At 57.8% G+C, this 19,137-nt stretch overlaps 1 protein-coding gene across 2 annotated transcripts; it reads left to right on the top strand.

Moving 5' to 3' along the window:
• Positions 1–3,488: 3,488 nt before the first annotated feature.
• IRX1 (iroquois homeobox 1) lies at positions 3,489–9,140 on the top strand. 2 transcript variants are annotated; one of them, XM_082622952.1, is made up of 4 exons: positions 3,489–4,112; positions 6,963–7,986; positions 8,330–8,402; positions 8,695–9,140. In XM_082622952.1, the coding sequence occupies exons 1-4, from the start codon at positions 3,837–3,839 to the stop codon at positions 8,750–8,752; spliced, it is 1,431 nt and encodes a 476-aa protein (XP_082479078.1). In that variant the 5' UTR covers positions 3,489–3,836; the 3' UTR covers positions 8,753–9,140. The 2 variants fall into 2 exon arrangements, with proteins under 2 accessions (XP_082479078.1, XP_082479079.1); XM_082622953.1 differs by lacking the exon at positions 3,489–4,112 and adding an exon at positions 4,965–5,165.
• Positions 9,141–19,137: the final 9,997 nt, after the last annotated feature.

Genomic DNA, 19,137 nt, shown 5'->3' with positions numbered 1-19,137 from the left:
AGGGGTTGGGGAAAGAAAAAGGACACGATATTTTTCAGATTGGTGATAACGATTCCGTCCTATTAGAAAACTAGCACCGCCCACCCCCAATAATGAAAAGGAGCGAGTAAACTTTCCATCCAGTTGGTTCAAACGCGCACCGTGCATCAGTACCTCTGCCCCCCGCCCCGCCCCGCCCGGTACACAGCCCCAGGCCTTCTCTCCCCCGCCCACCGGAGTCACCTCCCTCCGGAGCCGAGTCTGCACACAAGCGCCCTGCACACACACACACACACACACACACACACACACACGAGGGCACCCAGAGATCCACGTCCCAGCTGCGGCGCGCAAAGGGCCCGGGCCTTCCAGCCAAAGGGTCCCGGCAACTGCCCCTGCTGAGCTCCGCGGGGTCGCACCGGCGATGGGGGACACCTGCCGCGGGTCCCTTAGTGGGGGTCCTTACGGAGCACAGGGCTCCCAGACCGGAGCCAGGACACCGCCGGGCGGAGCTCCACTTCGGCCGCGCAGCGACCCCTAGGTCTGGCTTTGCACCGCTCCCAGGCCCTGCCTCCGGCTCAGTGAAGACCGGTGGCGACAGGGTCGGGGAATGCTCTGGGCGGCGAGGCTTCCAGACTAGTGGCCGGGCCTGCCTGAGCAATCCCTTGCGAGGCGCGGACGGTGGCTGAAGATCTGAGAAGCGGGTCTCCCCAGTCACCCATCCAGAGCGGCAGGGCTCCAGGCCGTCGGTTTTCGACGGTGTGGCGACAAAAGCCCTGCAGCCTGCGTGCATACCCTTCCGGTGCCCACGGGTCCGGGCGCAGGACCAGGCTGGTCCGTCTCTTGACCCTGCGCCTTTCGGGTCACCAGAGTGGCAGCCCTAGACGTCAGAAGGGCTTAGGTGGTGCACTGGGCTGGCCTCTTTGGGGAAAGTTCTGGATCCATTAGGCGGTTATTTAAGTCAGCCCGAGGTTCGGGAACAGGGCCTGCTGTCTTGGCTCAGGCACCCTGGGCCTTCCTGGACCCTCCTTAACCACTTGAGGATAAAACTGAGTAGAGGGCTGGCGGGAAGACATGGAGCCAGCAAGTCTCTAGATCCTTCTCTGCCCCTCCCCCTCTCCACGATGGGAAGCAGATTTCTTCTTTTTTTATTTTTATTTTTGTCGACGTTGCTTCCTAGTTTTCCACGTGCAAGTTTTGGGGTAAAGGGCCAAGGAGAAAGCAGGGAAGAGATGGGGAGTGGTGGTTGCCAGGCTGCATTAGGATCCCAGCACCTGGCCCTCAGGGAAAGAGAAAGGCCACAGGCACCTCTCCAGGGCTCCCTGGGGGCAAGACCACAGGCCTTTCTAGTACCAGTTACCCCATCACCTCCTTATCCTCAGGCACCATTTCTGGTGTGCCATTCCCACTCACCTCCCAGGTGCCTTCAGGAACCTACAATCACTTCATGACCAGAAAGGAGGTGGCACAGACCAGGCACAGCGGGTGGTACTGCTGGGCTGGTTGAGGGTCAGGACAAAGCCTGCTGCCCTGTCTCCCTCCATCTCCCCCCAAGTTGTGAGGGCTACAGTGTGATGGGGGTCAAGGTGGGCTGTTGCAGGTAGGCGGTGGGCAGGTGATTCATCCCTGTGGCTGAATCTTGACACCGAGGATTTTCTCTGGGCTTACATTCCACCTGGTTCTCCAAGTCACACAAGAGGGCTTATCTCACCTGTATTTACCTGTCACCCTGAAATGTGACACTGGAGTTTGCTAAACAGGACAGTGGTGGGGCTGGCCAGTCGGTTTGTTTTGGGGAGAGGGAGTTGGGGGAGAGGGAGCTGGGGAGTGCAGGGTGGTGGGCTGGGCAGCAGGAGGAAGCTGCGGTTAGGGGCTTCTCAGAGCAGGACTGACCACCTGCGGTCCCCCAGAAGCTGTCAAAGCAGGAAAGGAGCCCAGGCAGTTGCACGGGGTTTCTGGCATGAGCAGGGACTGGTTAGTGGGGTGGGGGTTGGGGTTGGAGAAGAGAGAGGACGGTATGAGCAGGAAGAAAACCTGACCCTGAACACAGAAAATAAAGCCTGATTACACAGCTGGTAATTAGTAATTACTATTATGGGCGTTACTGTCGCTAATTATAGGCGGTGGCTCTGTGACTGTCCTCAGGTCCCCAGATGGGGGAAACGGGATCTTTCCTGATGCTCGGGGAGTCCTTGGACCTAGCAGGTTGGGGCCGCTGGAATAGGGAACTAGAGGATGGTGATCGGGTCGGTGTCCAGGGTACAGGTGGCCCAGATCACCAGCATCACAGCATTCTGGGGGCATGGCCTCAGTTCTGTTGCCCCAAACGTCCCCCAAACGAGGCCGCCACCCAGGTCCCTGGATGAAATTCCTGCCGGGTTCCGCGTGCCCGAACGCAGCAGCAGGGAGTACACGCCTGGCGCCGGTTGCAGCTTAGGAGATGGAGCGCAAAGCGGCCCCGGGAGGCTAGGCAGGTACCCTGGGTGCGCTCCTCACCCGGCCTCCAGGACCAAGCCATTGAGCGCAGCGCAGAAGCGGCCTGCCCGAGAGGTCCAGGGCACAGGGAGGAGAGGAGGACCTTGCCCTCGGCGTCTGCGCCCCAGCCCCACAGGACCCCAGGCAATCCGGAGCCACCCCCCAGCGCGCGCTCTGCCCGGCCGGTCGCTCGCCGCTCTTCTGGCGGGAGGAGGAGAGGGAAGCCGGGTCCCGGGCCTGGTCGCGGCGCCGCCTCGGGCCGGCGCGCTCCACACAAGTTTACTTCCTGTCTTTGCTCACCTAGTGGACAAACGAGGGGGTCCAGGCCAGGCTGGCCTCTCCCATCGCCGGGGTAGGGGCGGATTGCTTTCCTCCCGGCCGCAGTGGTTCTTTCTCCACAAAGAAAAGTGGTCCTTTCCCCTCACCCCCAAGAACCGACCATCTGCTTCCCCCAAGCTAGTGGCTTCCCAGTTGGGGTTGCCCTTTCTCAAAGTTTTCACAATTGGAAAAGCCTGCAGGGATCGGCCGCTTCCCGCGTCTCCAAGCGCAGCGAGGCAAGCCTAGCCCCTGCCAGATGACCTGTTAATACCTAGTGGGGGCCACGGGGACGCCACGCCCGCGTCGGGGTGTCGCGCCACGCCGGTTTCGTGGCACTTCCGCCAAAGATGACCCGGGGAGCCAAAGGCAGCATGGACCTCGGAGGAGAGGTCGCTCCCCGCCGGCTGTCATCGCGGTCCCTCCCGCCCCTTCCCCGCCGCCCGAACGGTGGAAAAGCAGGCGCCGAGGTGTTTTTTGTGAGCAAGCAGGACACACCTCGGCTGCGAAACGGCCAGCTGCGGTGTCCGACAGCTGTAAACCGGCGTCGACAGGTTGTCAGACAGCCCCGGGGGCCGGCGAGGAAGGAGCCCGCGGCCTCCGGGCCCGCACCCGCTGCCCGGCCGCTTGCGCGGCCACCGCGGGCGGAGGTGGCCCGGCCGGCGCTGGGCACCACGTGCTCGCCGGGAGGGGCGGGAGCAGCCGGCGAGGGCGGGCGGGAGGCAGGGAGGGGGCAGGAGGGGAGCCGGGGGCGGGGCCAGCGCTCAAGGGGATGCCAATCAAAGCATCAACTTCAAATTGTGTCTGAAAGCCCCGCCGCCGAGCGGAGGGCGGCCGCCGCAGTCGGCGCGCGATCGCGGATCCGGGCGCAGGCGGGAGCCGGGCGCCAGCGAGCACCCGGCCGAGGAGCAGCCACCGGCCCCCGCCTCCGGGCCGGCCCGAGCGCGCCCGGCCGGCGGCCCGCTCCCCAAACCGCGCCTCCCCCGCCCCCTGCGCTTCCCCCACCCCCAACCCTTTAATACTTGCCCGCCGCCGCCGCCGCCGCCGCCGCCACCGAGTCCGCGGACATGTCCTTCCCGCAGCTGGGCTACCCGCAGTACCTGAGCGCCGCGGGGCCCGGCGCCTACGGCGGCGAGCGCCCGGGAGTGCTGGCCGCGGCTGCCGCGGCCGCCGCCGCCGCCTCGTCGGGCCGGCCCGGGGCGGCGGAGCTGGGCGCTGGCGCGGGCGCGGCCGCCGTCACCTCGGTGCTGGGCATGTACGCGGCGGCCGGCCCGTACGCGGGCGCGCCCAACTACAGCGCCTTCCTGCCCTACGCCGCGGACCTCAGCCTCTTCTCGCAGATGGTGAGTGAGCCTGGCCTGCTCGGCGCCCCGCACGCGGCCCGGGTCCCGAGGCCCGGGTCCCGGGCGGCGCGGAGCGCGGGAGGCGAGAGCGGGCGCCGGATCAGCCCTGCCGGCGGGGCCGAGGAGGTGGTGGCCGCGGGCGCTCGAAGAGGACGGCCGGGAGCGGCCCCGCCACGGGCCCCGGGAAGCGGGGAGGTAGGAGGCTCGGGCTGCGCAGGGGGTCTCGCTGGGAGTCGGCAGGCCGCGGGAGCAGGCCGGGGCGCGCGGCCGGCGCTGGAGGTCGGGGCCAATCTCGCCCGGCGCCCCTGGCTCGGTGGCGGCGGGGCGGCTCGGCCCGGTTTACCCGGACGCCCCCTTCCTGGCCCGCGGGCCCCACTGGTGCGACCATTTCAGCGTTTGGGCTGAGCCAGGGAGACTCGATTTTCTCCCTCTTTGGCAGGGCTCGTGCAGTTTTATCTGAACCCTTTAAAGCGTAGTAGATGCGGTCAAAATAAGCCTAACAATGGAGATCGGACAGGCCGAGGGGTCTCTTAGAGGCCTGAGTGCAAATTTGAAATTAAACAAAAAATGAAGGCGAAATAATTGTTGGCGTCTGAAACGCTGTTTGCTTTGACTTTCGTAAGTTGCCAAAGTTTTCATTTCATTTGCACCGAAAGAAAAGCACTTTTCTTCCTGCTTTGCATAATGGAGGATTGAAGAGAGCGGTGTCCCTGGGCTTGAAATAAATGCCGTCCTCTTAGGCTCCTGTCCCAGTGGGTGTCACATGGAGGAGTCGGGGGCTGCAAATTTCATGCTCCGCGGGGCTGTTGATCTAAAGGGTCCATTTTCCTAGGTCTGACTGCAAAGTCTGCCTTAAACTTCGGGCTGCTGGGAATGGCTCGCCGGGCGCGCGGGTCGGGGAGGCAGACCCCTCCTGCACTGCTGCCCGCGGGGTCACGCAATTTGCGAGGACCCCCACCCCCGCCCACCCACACACCCTCGCCACGTCTCCCCACTCCGCGAAGAAGAGACAGGAAATACATACCCGACAATAGTAAAGGAGCAAAGCGGCCGGTGTGTTTTCCTGTAACTTTTCTTGTAGTTTTGAAAAGAAAGCCTATTTCTCTGAAAGCGGCCCCAGCTGCCTTTCAGATCGGTTGCTATCAAAAAAGATCAGCTCCCATTTTGTTCTGGCGGCCGGGATGCAGGGGGAAGCGTTGAGAGATTTACAAGGTATCCTTTCAAAAAGAATTCCCAGCAGAGACGAGGCCAAAATGTCTTCCTTACAGTTACAACGAAAATAATTAGAAAAGTGCAAAGTACATTTTGCAAAGATTCGGCAAAAACGAAATCTGGCCGGAGAAACCTTGTCTCTGGGCCTCGACCACCGAACTAATTAGTCAAAGAAATCTTCTGCTTTTTGCAACTTTCTCCAGAGTCCCGGTTCCCCTCTCTGCTAACACAACAACTCGACAATTTTTACATGGAAGATTATAATTTTTTTACAGAAATTTTGAATACAGATGTGTGCCAGTTGGGAAACCCGCATGCGTTTGTAGGGGAGGGGGGCCTCTATGGTGAGGATCTGCTCCCATTGTAGTGAGGTTGGGAAGGGAGATGCTTGTTTTTTTTCTCTTTTACGGAGGGGAAACTATATAGAAATCCAACCACCCCGCCCCCAAAGGTAGATGTACGTGCGCATGTGTTTCCTCCTGGTCTCCTGATGCTTCCTGGAAAGGAAGCCTAAATCCAAACCCAAATTCTAGGTTTAGGCTTCCAAGCCTTTACGGTTGGGGATTTGGAAGTCCAAAAGATAAAATTGTGAGTGAATGTCTGTCTGGGCAATTTATGGTAATAATGAGGCCTAATGAGGTTGTTAGAAAGATAAAATGTTATTTACCAAAAAACCTGATGGGATAATTTGACTTGCTGTGTTTTACTACCGATGATAAAAAGAATATTGATTGCAAATAAATCACGGCCTCTAAATGCCTTGCAAACAGTTTGTGCTTGCTTGCTCCTGATCAAAGTCAAACTTGAGAGATAAAGTCTCCGAGCAGAGGCCTAGGAAACAGTTCTGCTCTGCGCAGTTGGTGCTCCGGGCCCTCCCGTTAATGTTTTACCGGATAAACCCTCTTTTTGTATTTAAAAAAACAAATGGTGTTTTTGTTATTGTTGTTGATGATGGCCAGGATTAAAATTTTAAATTACCTGTCACCCACTGTAGACCTTTAAGTGCGGGGCGGGCGAGCCATTCTATGCAGGTTAATTTGGGAGCTAAAAGGAGTGTGCTTTCATTTTAAATTGCTGGTGGATTTGGACTCTCAGAAAACCCAGGATGGTTTATTTTGTTTGACCCCCTCAGGGTCAAAGGGAGGGGGCCTGGGCTCTTGGTTCTCTACATTTAGAGAAACTGTTTTATCAGCCTGGTTAAAAGGTTTTCCCCTCTAGCAAGTGTGAGATAAACTTGGACACCCGGGCTTCTGGAGTTGTTTTGGGAGGTGGGGCTGGGGGCCCTGCGGGCGGCCTAGGGAAATCCTAGGGGCTGCGGCTCCCGCTGTGGTCTTCTAGAGATTCTAGGATTCTGCAACTTTTCTTGAGTGACAAAAATACCTCCATGATTGGTGGAAGGGCAGTTTCTGGAGGCAGCTTCTGGTCTGACCCCCTCTTCCAACCCGGGTGGTGCATTAGGACTAGGCTACCTATTCTGGAGCCGGTGGGAGCGTTTGCCTTCCACTTTCCCAGTTTGGGGGACTCATCTCTCTCTCTCTCTCTCTCTCTCTCTCTCTCTCTCTCTCTCTCTCTCTCTCTCTTTCTCTCTCTCTTCCCCCTGCTTTCTCTCTACTCCCTCGCTGGGCCTTGTGGCTGCAGGGTTCACAGTATGAGCTCAAGGACAACCCCGGGGTGCACCCCGCTACCTTCGCCGCCCACACGGCGCCGGCCTATTACCCCTACGGGCAGTTCCAATACGGGGATCCTGGGCGGCCCAAGAACGCCACGCGCGAGAGCACGAGCACGCTCAAGGCCTGGCTCAACGAGCACCGCAAGAACCCCTACCCCACCAAGGGCGAGAAGATCATGCTGGCCATCATCACCAAGATGACCCTCACGCAGGTCTCCACCTGGTTCGCCAACGCGCGCCGGCGCCTCAAGAAGGAGAACAAGGTGACGTGGGGCGCGCGCAGCAAGGACCAGGAGGACGGCGCTCTCTTCGGAAGCGATACCGAGGGGGACCCTGAGAAGGCCGAGGACGACGAGGAGATCGACCTGGAGAGCATCGACATCGACAAGATCGACGAGCACGACGGCGACCAGAGCAACGAGGATGACGAGGACAAAGCCGAGGCGCCGCGCGCGCCCGCCGCGCCCGCCGCCCTCGCCCGGGACCAGGGCTCGCCGCTGGCGGTCGCCGACACGTTCAAGCCCCAAGACTCCCCCCTGGGCCTGGCCAAGGAGGTCCCGGAGCCCGGCAGCACGCGCCTGCTGAGTCTGGGCGCCGCGGCGGGCGGCCTGCAGGGCGCGCCGCACAGCAAGCCCAAGATCTGGTCGCTGGCCGAGACGGCCACCAGCCCCGACGGCGCGCCCAAGGCCTCGCCGCCTCCCGCCGGCCATGCGGGCGCGCACGGGCCCCCCGCAGGCGCGCCGCTGCAACACCCGGCCTTCCTGCCTAGCCACGGACTGTACACCTGCCACATCGGCAAGTTCTCCAACTGGACCAACGGCGCGTTCCTCACGCAGGGGTCGCTGCTCAACGTGCGCTCCTTCCTGGGCGTTGGCGCGCCCCACGGCCCGCACCTGTCCGCGCCGCCGCCGCCGCCGCAGCCTCCCGTCACCGTGGCCGCGGGGGTGCTCCACGGCGACAAGGCCACGTCCCGCAGCAGCCCCTCGCTCCCAGGTACAGCGCCCCGGGACGTCCGCCCTGCCCCAGGCCAGTAATCCGGATCCCGGGCGATGCTGGGGATGGAGGGGAACACTGGCCCCGGAGGGTGAGAGGCGGTGACCACTGAGCTCGGGGTTGAGCAGTAATCCCTGCCTGAATTCAAGGAGCGAGGCCACGGCCCTCCAGCTCTCCCGAGAAAGCTGAGCTCTACCCGCTGGCCTGTCCCGGGGGAGGCAGGGAGGTTTCCCTGGAGACACTTCCCAGGGACGGGGCGGGGGGGGGCCTGTGCCCCTCTGCGGCACCCCTTCCCCGCACTGTCTCTCGGCCCTAACGCTCTGCCTCTTCCCCTCCCTCGCAGAGAGAGACCTCATCCCCAGGCCGGACTCGCCGGCACAGCAGTTAAAGTCGCCCTTCCAGCCCGTGCGCGACAAGTGAGTGCCTTTGGTGTTTACCTCTGGGTAGGGGCGAGGGGGATTCGGGGGCCGGAGGCTGAGCAGTGGCAGGCGGCAGAGGGGTCGCGCAGTTAGCGTGGACGGGGCGCTGTCCACCAGCCGGGCTCCTGGGCCAGCGTAGTCCGCCCCAGTTTCTCCCGAGCCGGGAGCCTCGCGGGGCAGGTCACCCCGCCCCGCAGGCGCTTGGCTGGCAGCACCGGCCATGCTGGGTCCCAGCTTCCATCCACTGACAGCGCTGTGTTCTTCTTGTCTTGCTGTGTTTCCCCTGCAGCTCGCTGGCCCCGCAGGAGGGGACGCCGAGGATCCTAGCAGCCCTCCCATCAGCCTGATCCAGGGTCTTCTTTTACTTTTGCGGGGGGAGGGGGGAGAAGTTCGGGAGGGAGGGGGTGAGGGAGGAATCAAGACAAATATTTCAAACTGGTGTAAAGGGCAAATCTGGCAACGAAGTCAAGGACTCCCATCCATCGCTTTCTGCAGAAAGGGGCTCGTCCGGCCCGAGCTCGCGTCCAGGCAGCCCGGCCTCTGCCCGCCGCCCCGGGTGGCCGTCACCGTGCTCAGGGCAATTATCAGTTCGGTAAATGCCCCCATGTGCTTCTGTCTTTCTTTCTTTCTTTTTTTTTTTCCTTCTGTATATAGAGTGATTTCAGATTGTAAATAGCGCGTCAGCGAACCTGTCTAAATCATATATTTTTGTCTAATAAACTAAATGAAATGATGGCCACTGCTCCTGCTGCTGTGTGTGGCTGGGTGTCGCTGGGGGCGTCCTCAGTCCTGGAATCAGGAATCCTGGCATCCTGGCAGGGCTGTAGTGCCTTTGGCTGGGGAGAGAAGCTCCCGGGGAGTTTCCACCCAAAAGGCTGGTGCTTCTCAGTCTCCTGATCGTTGTTGCATTTGTTAATGTCACCAGGGCAGTATCCTTGTGGGTAGTTCAGTTCCTTCCAACTCTTACACATTTATCTGGACACGCCCTTCTCAAGACATAGATGAGTTCGATTTTAAGCAGTTTATAAAACGATTTTTTGAAGTGGGCAACGATGGGGGAAAAGTGAAAAGAGTTGCCAATCCTCTCCCCAAAGGAGGACTTCGTATTTGAAATCGGTTTATAACCAGTTGTCTCAGCGGTGCATCGTGGCGTCGGGGCGTTTCATAAGTGGAATGAGGACATAATGGAGTATGAAATTTTGCTTTCAGTGTATTTTTTAGTTATTTGGCTAAATCACACGTGGAGAAATTGGAATTTTTTTAACTCTCCTGCCAGGGATGCAGCTCTGTGGTTCTCTGGGCGTGTGAGCGACTGGGCTGCAGTCGTGTGTGTGGGTGACAAAGAGGGGAGCGGGCTTCGGTCTCCCAGGGACGCCCCTTTAAAGTCACGCGCCCTGCACTGGGCGCACCCAGAGAGCGAGCCGAGGAGCCAGTAACGCCCTGATGGCCGCTGGGCTGGGAGTCAGCTGGAGTGATGGTAGGCAACAATGCAGAAGGAGCCGGCCCGGAGCCTCGGGAACCGCACTGGTCGGGACTGCGGGCCGTGGGGCGTGCGGAGCGGGATGCACAGCCTGCACTTCCAGAGGGTGCAGGACCCTTGAATCGGTGAACAGCGCGAAAGCAGACGCTTGTAAAACTGCCAGTGAGGATGGGGGCTGCGGAGGTACCCGGCCCAGTGGGGTGGAGGCCGAGTCCCCGGGGTCGGACAGGACCTCCCCCACCCCGAGCCGAGCCCCAGATTCGCCCTCGAGACCCTCGGGACCCGCTGTCCCGGGGCCGTTCGCGGCGGCGAGGGGCGAGGCTGCGGGAGGGGAAAACGGGCGCGGCCGGCTGCCCCTGGCTCCTCTGCGGCGAGGAAAGGGGCGCTCGTGCCGAGAACCAGCGGGCGCCGCCCACCGGACTGCCGCCCCCGGCGCCCGCGTCCTTCTCCAGCGCCTCCCCCCGCCGCCATCGGTCTAGAGGAAGAGGAAAAGGTCCCCGCTTGCCACCCCCGAGGCGGGAGGAAGCGCGAAGGGGCGGCCGCGGCAAGCGTGGCCCGACGGCACGTCGGGGCGCGCGGGTGCGGAGCGTGGAGCCGCTGGAGAGGCGGGCCGCGGAGCCGAGCCGAGGGCCGGCTGGCGGGCGGCAGCCGCGGTGAAGCCGCTTGCAGTCCGAACGGACGTGCTCGAGGCGCCCTCTATGGGCCGCAAGCGGAATAGGGCCCTGGTGGAGGCGTCGATCTCGCTCCTGGGGTAGGGCCCCAAATCTGCGGGTCCTTGGCTTTGGGGGTGCTGTGGACGCGAGCCTCGAATTATGTTCGAGGGGCTTTCTCTGTGTTCTAGAGTGCCACCCGCTTGTTTGAAATTGGGGGTGTGTGTTGCTGGGCCTGCTGCGTAGGCTGCTGGCATGTGGGGAGAGGGGCGAGGACCAGGCTCCGCTCCGGTGTTCGCGTTGTCCCCAGGGGCCCTTGCCGATTCAGAGAGGAGCTCCTGGCCTGTCCTCGATGCTAGGACTGCAGGGGACAGTGCGGCCCTCCGCTCCCCATTCCAGAGCTCTGAAACAGAACCTTGGGTCCCACCCTGACCTCTGGGACCCGGCAACTCCTGTGTTCTTGGGAAAGTGCGCGCCGCCAGATCTTTGAGGAGCAGTACTCTCCTCCTCTGATAAGGAAGTGCGTTCTTGGCCCAGAGACAAGCTGTTCTGGCGGCCAAAATGTGCGGGGAAACCCCTTCTGAGCTACTGCAGGAAGCAGCAGGTGGGATTCAAGTGGGCTGTGGAGTTCTCTGCCCCTGGCCCAGTTCCACTGTCTTTACCCCTAAACCCCAGAATCAAATAGGATGGTCCATGCAGGTGTTTCTGCTTTCAAACCATATTTCCATTCTTTCTTTCTATCCAATACATGTGGGGCCCCCGGATGCTGCCACCCAGGTGGCTGAGCCACCGGCGGGGGGGGTCTGAGGCCTCAGAACCCTGTGGCCTAGAAGTCGTGAAGGGTCCGTGCCCCCCTCCTGGGGACCAAAGCTTCACTGCAAAGAAATCAGATTGCCAGCCTCAGAATCATTTTCCTCCATTGAAGAGCTAGACATGAGTTTTTAATTGAGCATTGAAAAGCATTTTTGTCCTTTGTGTGCTATTTGTTTACATCTTTCCCAACCACTGCAGCCACCTAGGGTGTGCACGCCTAGGGGTGAGCGGTACCCCACGGGGAGGTCCTGATGAGCCCAGTGCTTCAGCACCTGAAATATCTGGGAGTGGACATAGAAACCCCCTTTTCTTTAAAGCCAAAGTGGAAGTGTTTCTGGAACTTTCTGTGTGAACAGAGGTGCTCTCTCCCACCTCCCCCTACCCGTACCCAGCACAATTTCAGAGGGTGTCAGTAGCCTGTAAGGAGGAGACTAAACCTGAAAAGAGTAAGGGTGAGGGATGTCCACTGGATTAATGTTGGCAACTTGGCCTCCCTCCTCCTCAGGGACCAGGTTCCCATAGAAAAGGCACCCCGTGTCCGGGACAGCAGACTTCTGTCTTTATTAGGTCTTATTTTGGGGGAGAGGATAAAGAGGAAACCCGATTTGGAGACCTCTCTGCTCCAGCTCAGGCCTGCAGAGGTGACGGGGAGATGGTCCAGGTGTGGTTTTTCTAGACCAGCATCTCCCCTCAGACATTGCTGGTCTGAGGACTTGGGGAGTGGGTGCAGGCCCCATCCCAATCGGTGACCCGCTGGTCTCTGAAATCTCGCTGCTCCCACCCTCCTTCCCTCCCTCCCCCGATCAATTATAATCACCAGCACATTTATCTCGCCTGCAATATGGAGAATTCATATTCATATCTCGGTTTTAGCGGCCTGACACTGATTAATGTAATAGTCGCCGTGACTCCGAAGGGCTGCCACCCGATGAATCATGCCCTATAAAGTTTCAGTCGTCCTTGTAGATGGGACTGCCAGGGAGCTAGGAAGCCGGAGAAGGAGGGAGGGAGGGGGAAAGGAGAGAGAGAGGTCAGGGTGGGCGCACACCCGTGGTGCCCTAGGCTGGGCGCCGGTCCTCTTCCCTGGAGTGGAGGCCTTGGCAGGGCCCTGGCCCCTCTGCCCGAGGCCCTCTCCTAAGCCGAGGACTCTTTCTGGTCCTCCGGCCCTGGGGCTTCCTTCCCTTCCTGATGGTGCCGGCAGGCCCGGGGTTGCTGGGTGGCCGAGGCAGGGTCAGGCTGGGGCTGAGGCTGCCGGGTGGCTGCTCAGGTTTATGGGGAGATTGGAGCTCAGAACCTGTCCTGAAAGTGGTGCAGGAAGTGTGCCAGTGGGAATGGGATTTTGCCCCTGGGGCATTCAAGTTGGAGGTCAGAAAGGAGGGAAGGAAGCTAAGCCCAGAGAGGGTTGCTGGTGGGGGGTGGTTTGGCACAGGTTTGGGGTACACAGGCCAGGCCGTAGGGGCTTGGGAAGCCTGCCCAGCCTCCGACGGTCTCTGCTCCCCGCCTGGGCTGCCCGGGCCCAGCACTGGGGTATGAGTCAGTCAGGCTCTCAGGCCTCCCAGGGACCAGGGAGAGGAAGCTTTGGGTACCTGACACTGAGCATGCGCCCTGTGCCTTGTGGTCCCTCGACTTGCCTGGCCCTGGAGAGCTTCCTGTCTCATCTCTCTGGCCTCAACTGGAGGATGCAGCTCCAGGTGGGGGGTTCAGCGGGGGAGGGTTGGCCCTGGGGTGGTGAATCCAGGGTTGGGTGGGCCAGGAAGTAGAACAAGGAGGTAGAGGGGTGCACTCTAGGAGTAGTGACAGTGCCCAGCCACCTTAAGGCGTCCCCTGAACTGGCGTGAAGGGAGCAGGGCCCCCAGGAGAGGTTTCCTGGGCTGCGCCTGTCCACCCAGGGGCATGGGGTGACTGGTCTCTCCAAGTAAAAAGCCCCACAGCCGTCCCCTCTCAGCTCTGCTGGGGACAGAGAGCCTGCAGGTCTGCCCCAGTGCCCCTCTGAGCCAGCGGCCCTAATTATAGCTCCGAGCTGAGAGGCCTCAGAAGGTCATCCCACGGGGACTGCTGGCTGCCTTTGTGCTCCAGCTACTGAAGCTGGATGTATACCCCTCCCTCCCAATACAGACGTCTGAAAATGGGCCCTCTTGGGACAGCATAGGGGGGACAGACAGAGGGGACCGAGTGGCAGAGGGTCCACAGGGTCTGGGGCCACAGTGCTTTTAGAGGTTCATGAAAATATTTAATTTCTTTTCAAATGAAAAGAAAAGTTTCTTTTAGGTGGAGGAAAACGTGTCAATGGACACTGTCAATATATCCATTCATCTTTGCATCACGCAGCCTCAACATTTCTTTCTTATCAATTGTTTTCAGTGGAGGAGAAGGCCCAGGGCCCATGCAAGTCACCCGGGTGGCACAGGTTGGGGAGGCCCCTGGAGTGGCCGGAAATTCTGGAACTGTCTTCAGTGGGAGGTCAGAGAAGGCGGTGGCCCTGAGCCCAGCAGGGGAGCGGGCAGCGCAGCGGGGGCTCTGGGAGGGCCCTCGGGGTGCTCAGGCCTGGTGGACGCCCTACCCGCCCCCTCCAGCATCCCCCACTGGCCCGGGTGGGGCGCAAGTGCAGCTCTTCCTGCGGGCCGCTGTTCGGTTTCTGCAGACGCCGCGGGTGTCTCTGATCCCCTAATCCATTTACCCAGCGGCCTGAGCACCGGCGGAATGCGGGGACACAATGGCCCGGCTGCACCAGGGGGCCGGCGCACCCACCTACTCCCGCCCCACCGTCCCCATTGTCTGTCCGCGGTGGCAATAGCTCCGAGAAGGTTTACATCCTCAAAACCGAAGGGCATTTTTTTCTTAATTCCATCAACTTGAAACTGCCCTTTCGAGCGGGGAAGATGCTGTCCGGGTTCCTCCGCGGGGTCGGGGCTCAGGCACTCCAGGGAGGGGGGCCCGGAGGGCGGGGAAGGTCAGGGGGCGACTCCAGACAGAGGGAGCCATGCGAGCTGGTCACTTGCAGTCTTTCCTCCGTGTGTCTTTTCCCGTTTGCTTGTTTGTCGCTGGTGTAGCTTTGCTTGTTATTGAATTTTAAACGTATGGTTAATTGCCGGGTCCTCGGGTAGCTGCGGCAATGTCTGAAAATATTAAATACATCTGCGAGACGGTGGGAAAGAGAAATTAAAAAGGTGCTGGCTGCAGTGAATGTTAAAAAGATCTCACAATGAAGTGATTAACATTTTTATGAATAAAATTAATCACGCATTAACTCTGCGGCACAGTACATCTGATAGCCAAATGTGGCCCAGGAGGCCCCTTTCTTACACCCAAGAACTTTGGAGGCCTCCAACCATTAGGAATTTCAAACTATTTATGAGAGGATGTGTCAATAACAGCTATCTGAATTTGAGGCAAGGAAAAGAAAACCTCCAAAAATACCACCACCGCTATAGCACAGGTGGGCAAAATTAAAAAAGCAACCACCCATTTTTTTTTTTTTTTCTTCTCTCCTTTGGCAAACTCTCAGTCAAAACCAGCCATTTCCATGCTCGGATATGCTCCTGGGATTGTGAGAACCTGGATCCAGGAGGGCAGCAGGCGGCAACGGGGGAGGTGGAGGCTGAGTCCCAGAGCCTGGGAGGGGTGCTTTCCCCTGCCCTTGTCCGGGGCCCACGGTTCTGGGGAAGTGGATCGGAGTGGAGGGTGGGCCTCCACATTATTAAAATTTCCAGTCTTGCAGATAATCAACTGCGATTTCTCCTCTACCCGAGTCTCCTCTCCCTCCTTTCTAATCTCTTGCCACTGTGGTTTTGGGATTATTCCAGCAGGCTGTACAAAGGGAAGCAAAGGCATCTGAAGTGTTACTCTACGGCTGTGGCAAAGGAACAGCATTGCCATTTTGTTGGTGCTCCCAGCTCATGTGCGCAGCAGAAGGTGGAATCAAAGCAGCGCGTCTCCTCAGTTCTGCACATTATTTTTCCCCACTGTGGCAAATCTCTCCAAGCTCCGTGAACCAAGAAAACCGCGGTCCCTGTTTGAGTTGATATATTAATATTTACTGAGGATTTGCAAGGTCGGGGCTAAATGTCAGCAGATTGCTGGGGCAGTCCTGTGGGGAATAATTAAACAAATCTCACAGCAGTTCATCCTCCTAACATCTTTATTAATCTTTCTTTTTCTCCCTTCCCCTCCTGAAAGAGTACATTGAAATATTGCTTTTGCAACCTTAGAGAAGATCCAGAATAAGTAATAGTAAAATACTGTGCTGGTGATGTTTGCTTCGGAGGGTCTCTGGACCCTTCCCTGGCAGCTGTTTGAGGGCAGGGGGGCCCTGATGGGTGAATTACCGCTGAGCGGTTGTGATTTTCACCTGCCCTTCCAACCCATTTATCCTGACCAGTTTGCCAGACACAGTCCTACTGCTTCCGTGATTCGATCCGAACCTCGGCTACGCCGCGTAGTCCACTGTGCAGGGCGAGGGGGCGGCCTTCTTTAGTGTCTGGGTGTCTGCCTTCTTTAGTATGATTATAGGTTACACTTAGAACAAGTTGGACAATTGTCTTTAATAAGCTTCATAATTAGTGTCGGGGTGCCTCATTACGAGTCATAGCCTGTAGCAGTCCTGGGCCAAACAGCCCTCTGCAATCTGATTTATTTTTTATCATGCAGCAGGAGCTGTCTGGAGTTTTTGTTTGTATAATGGGGGCCTGCATCAGGCCCCCAGTGTAAAAATACCACCAGGAAATTAATTGCTTCTGTGTGGATTCACCGCAGATGTGTCCTGTTGATCAGAATGGTATATTTTTGACTTTGCTGTCCTGCGGTGAGTTGTAAAAAAAATAAAATGAAAGCCAGCAATGCCAACATATTAGCATCAATATAGATTCAGTATGGCATAATTGAAAACATGGGGTTTCAGGGGAAGATGTGCAGGGAAAGTTCAAGTTTCTAGTAAGATTGTTTTCCTTCCTGTTCTCTTTCACAGTTTTTTTTTTTTTTTTTGATTATATATGAATGGATGTATGTATTGCTCCTAAGTGGAACCATCTCTGGGCAGACATGTGGCTGGAATGTCAGCTGGTTTCTGGCTGAAAGATCTTCTTACAATAACATAAGCCCTAATGGAGTGGCTGATCCCCTGCCCCGAGTCTGACACCAGGGCCCCTGTTTGAGGTCCATGGTTTGACGCTGTTACAATGGTGCCAGGGAGAGCTTGGGCCGCTCATCTTGGCTCCACCCTGAATGGGCCTCAGGTGGCTCTGGGCGGGTCGGCCTCGTGTGTGCTCTGCTTTTGCATGTGTGTGCACTTCACGTGTGACTAAGCCATGTGGACAAATCTTTTTCATATGCTCTCTGTGCTGCTCCCTGGGCTCAGGTATAGATAAATACTTCTTCATCAGACCACTTGATCCCCCTACATTCTGATAAAGTTGCAAATGAGTCCTCCAACTTAGAACATTTTAAAGATAATTTTTTATGCTAATTTGTCCCCGAATTAGAATTTGTCACTTACATGTTTTATTCTTGGCACTGGACCGTCCGTTGCTGGTGAGTCTATATGGATCACCACGGCTAGGGTGGAAGTGTAGTTCCTCACGTCCCTTTGATTTTTCTAGAGGAGTTCCATGAGCTGCATTTTCCTATTCCTCCTTTTTGAGGCTGTTTGAGGTCAGGACTCTGGTTTTTGTGCTCAGCACTGTATTGGGATAGAGTTGGTCAATTTAACCTCAGTAGACTACACCTTATTTATGGAAAAACAAAAGCAGAAATGAATGCTGAATGTGATGTCATGATAAAGATCATGAGACATTGAGAATTGGCCAGGAAAATAAATATGTTTCATATACAGGAGAACAGATTGCTCTGATCTGGGCTCCTGTGGATGCAGCAGGTGCTTCTGCAGAGACAGCAAGAATCATGACCACTAGAACCTCTCAGCTAGGGTTTTCAGGGTCCTGTCCATGGGAGGATTCTAGTGGTCACTCTTGGAATTCCACATCCCGCTGATTACAATGGTCTCGTCAGCAGCAAATGCTTATAGGTATGTGTGGGCTCCCTAAAGGAGAGGCACGAGGATCCCTTGCTTGTTCTGCATGAGAACACAGGGGGCGAGGCCTGGGAGGCATCACCTCCTGGTTTCCAGATAAAGCCGTGGGGGCTGTGTGGCGATCTGATAGGTGAACTCGGGGAGCAGAGGCAATGGGGGATCAAGGGAAGGTGCCCAGGGTGGGGTGTGTGTGAGAGAGACAGACAGGCAGAGAGAGAGAGAGAGGCTGAGAGACAAATAAGGAGAGATGAAGATCCAGAACCGCGTGTCTCCTGCTGGGTAACCTACCCTCCTCCAACCTCTTTCCCAGATACCTCTCACTCTGTTCCCACGGAGAACGGTGCAGCAGGACCCTTAGGGAAACGTGTTCAAAATGCATGTCCCCCAGCAGCCCTTTCCCCATTCCCATCTCGGCAGGCATGGGGGGCCGGGTCTTCTGCATTTTATTTTATTTTTTTTTATTATTATTTTTTTTTTTTTGCGGTACACGGGCCTCTCACTGTTGTGGCCTCTCCCGTTGTGGAGCACAGGCTCCGGACGCGCAGGCTCAGTGGCCATGGCTCACGGGCCCAGCTGCTCTGCGGCATGTGGGATCTTCCCAGACCGGGGCACGAACCCGCGTCCCCTGCATCGGCAGGCGGACTCTCAACCACTGCGCCACCAGGGAAGCCCTTGCATTTTAAATCAGGGTCATTCTGAAGCCCAGGTGGAGCCCACACTTGGACCAACACCCCGTGGATCCCAGGATGCATTGAATTCCTTCCTGTTAAGGAATCAGCTGACAAGGGGCTTGAGTGTCACCCTTCCTGGTCCATTAACCCTTGAGCTGAGTGTGGGACTGGAAGGTTCTAAGCACTGCAGAACCAAACAAATTTGTCTTTGGTGGAGAGAGTCGTCCATGCTCCCTGGAGGGCTGGGACCCCCAGGCCGTCGTGAGGTGCAAGCTCTGCCACTGCACAGGCCCTAGGGGGCCGCACCAGTCACTACAAGCACCAGTCTGTGGCTGTGCCGAGCTGCATGGGGACAGCAGGTCTTCCCTGACATCCTGCTGCATCCGTGGCCCACAGGGCCATTTATCAACTCCCCACAGTAAACGAGGAAATGATACAATGTTCCCCGTCTCCCTTTAATGGCGGGAACTTAAGTGTATGGCGGGTCCCATATGCGTCATGCAATGGCAGCCGCATCTCCAGACCCTTCACCCCGAGGATCTCCCTCCATTCCAGGGCGGCCGACTCTCCATGCATGTCGTTAAACTTTACGTGTGCACAGTGTTTTCTCTTTTTACTCTTCACGCAGTTGAGGGTCAAAAAGTGGATGACACTTGCTCCGGACGTAGCTGAAAGGATGCAGGCGTGAGAGCTTCTCCTCCGATGAACGACCAGGCTAAGGATAAGTTGTTGGAAGCTCCTCTGGTTCCAGGAGCGATGAACCACTGTGGGCGGCGCCATCTGAGTTCCATGGGAGAGCTGGGTGCTGCCCACAGCTGGCCTCCACCCTCAGGGCCAGGAAGCCAAGTGCAGGACCCCTTGCAGGGAAAGAGCCTTAAATCCCCAGCACCCACTTGCCTCCTTGCTTTCCCTCCCCTCTTCGCCCACACTTAAAAATACAGATAGGAAAGAATTTCTTAGCCAAGTTTGAAACCATCCTCATCTTTAAGGAGTAAAGTTATTTTATCTTGGCAATTACTTCTTCCCATTTCTAAGAAGGAAAAAAAAAATTTTAAACCATAAGAAAGACCCCAAACTTCCCCAGACATCAAAT

The sequence above is a fragment of the Mesoplodon mirus genome, assembly GCF_964341445.2.
Source record: "Mesoplodon mirus genome assembly, chromosome: 5".
Lineage (NCBI taxonomy): Eukaryota > Metazoa > Chordata > Mammalia > Artiodactyla > Ziphiidae > Mesoplodon > Mesoplodon mirus.
Note: the sequence above shows the minus strand (reverse complement) of the source record. Positions and strands in the feature narration are given on the sequence as shown.

Coding starts and splice junctions, on each gene's coding strand:
- IRX1 (XM_082622952.1), top strand. CDS start 3,837: ATGTCCTTCCCGCAGCTGGGCTACCCGCAGTACCTGAGCGCCGCGGGG. Junction 4,113..6,962: donor TCAGCCTCTTCTCGCAGATG/GTGAGTGAGCCT, acceptor TTGTGGCTGCAG/GGTTCACAGTATGAGCTCAA. Junction 8,403..8,694: donor TTCCAGCCCGTGCGCGACAA/GTGAGTGCCTTT, acceptor TTTCCCCTGCAG/CTCGCTGGCCCCGCAGGAGG.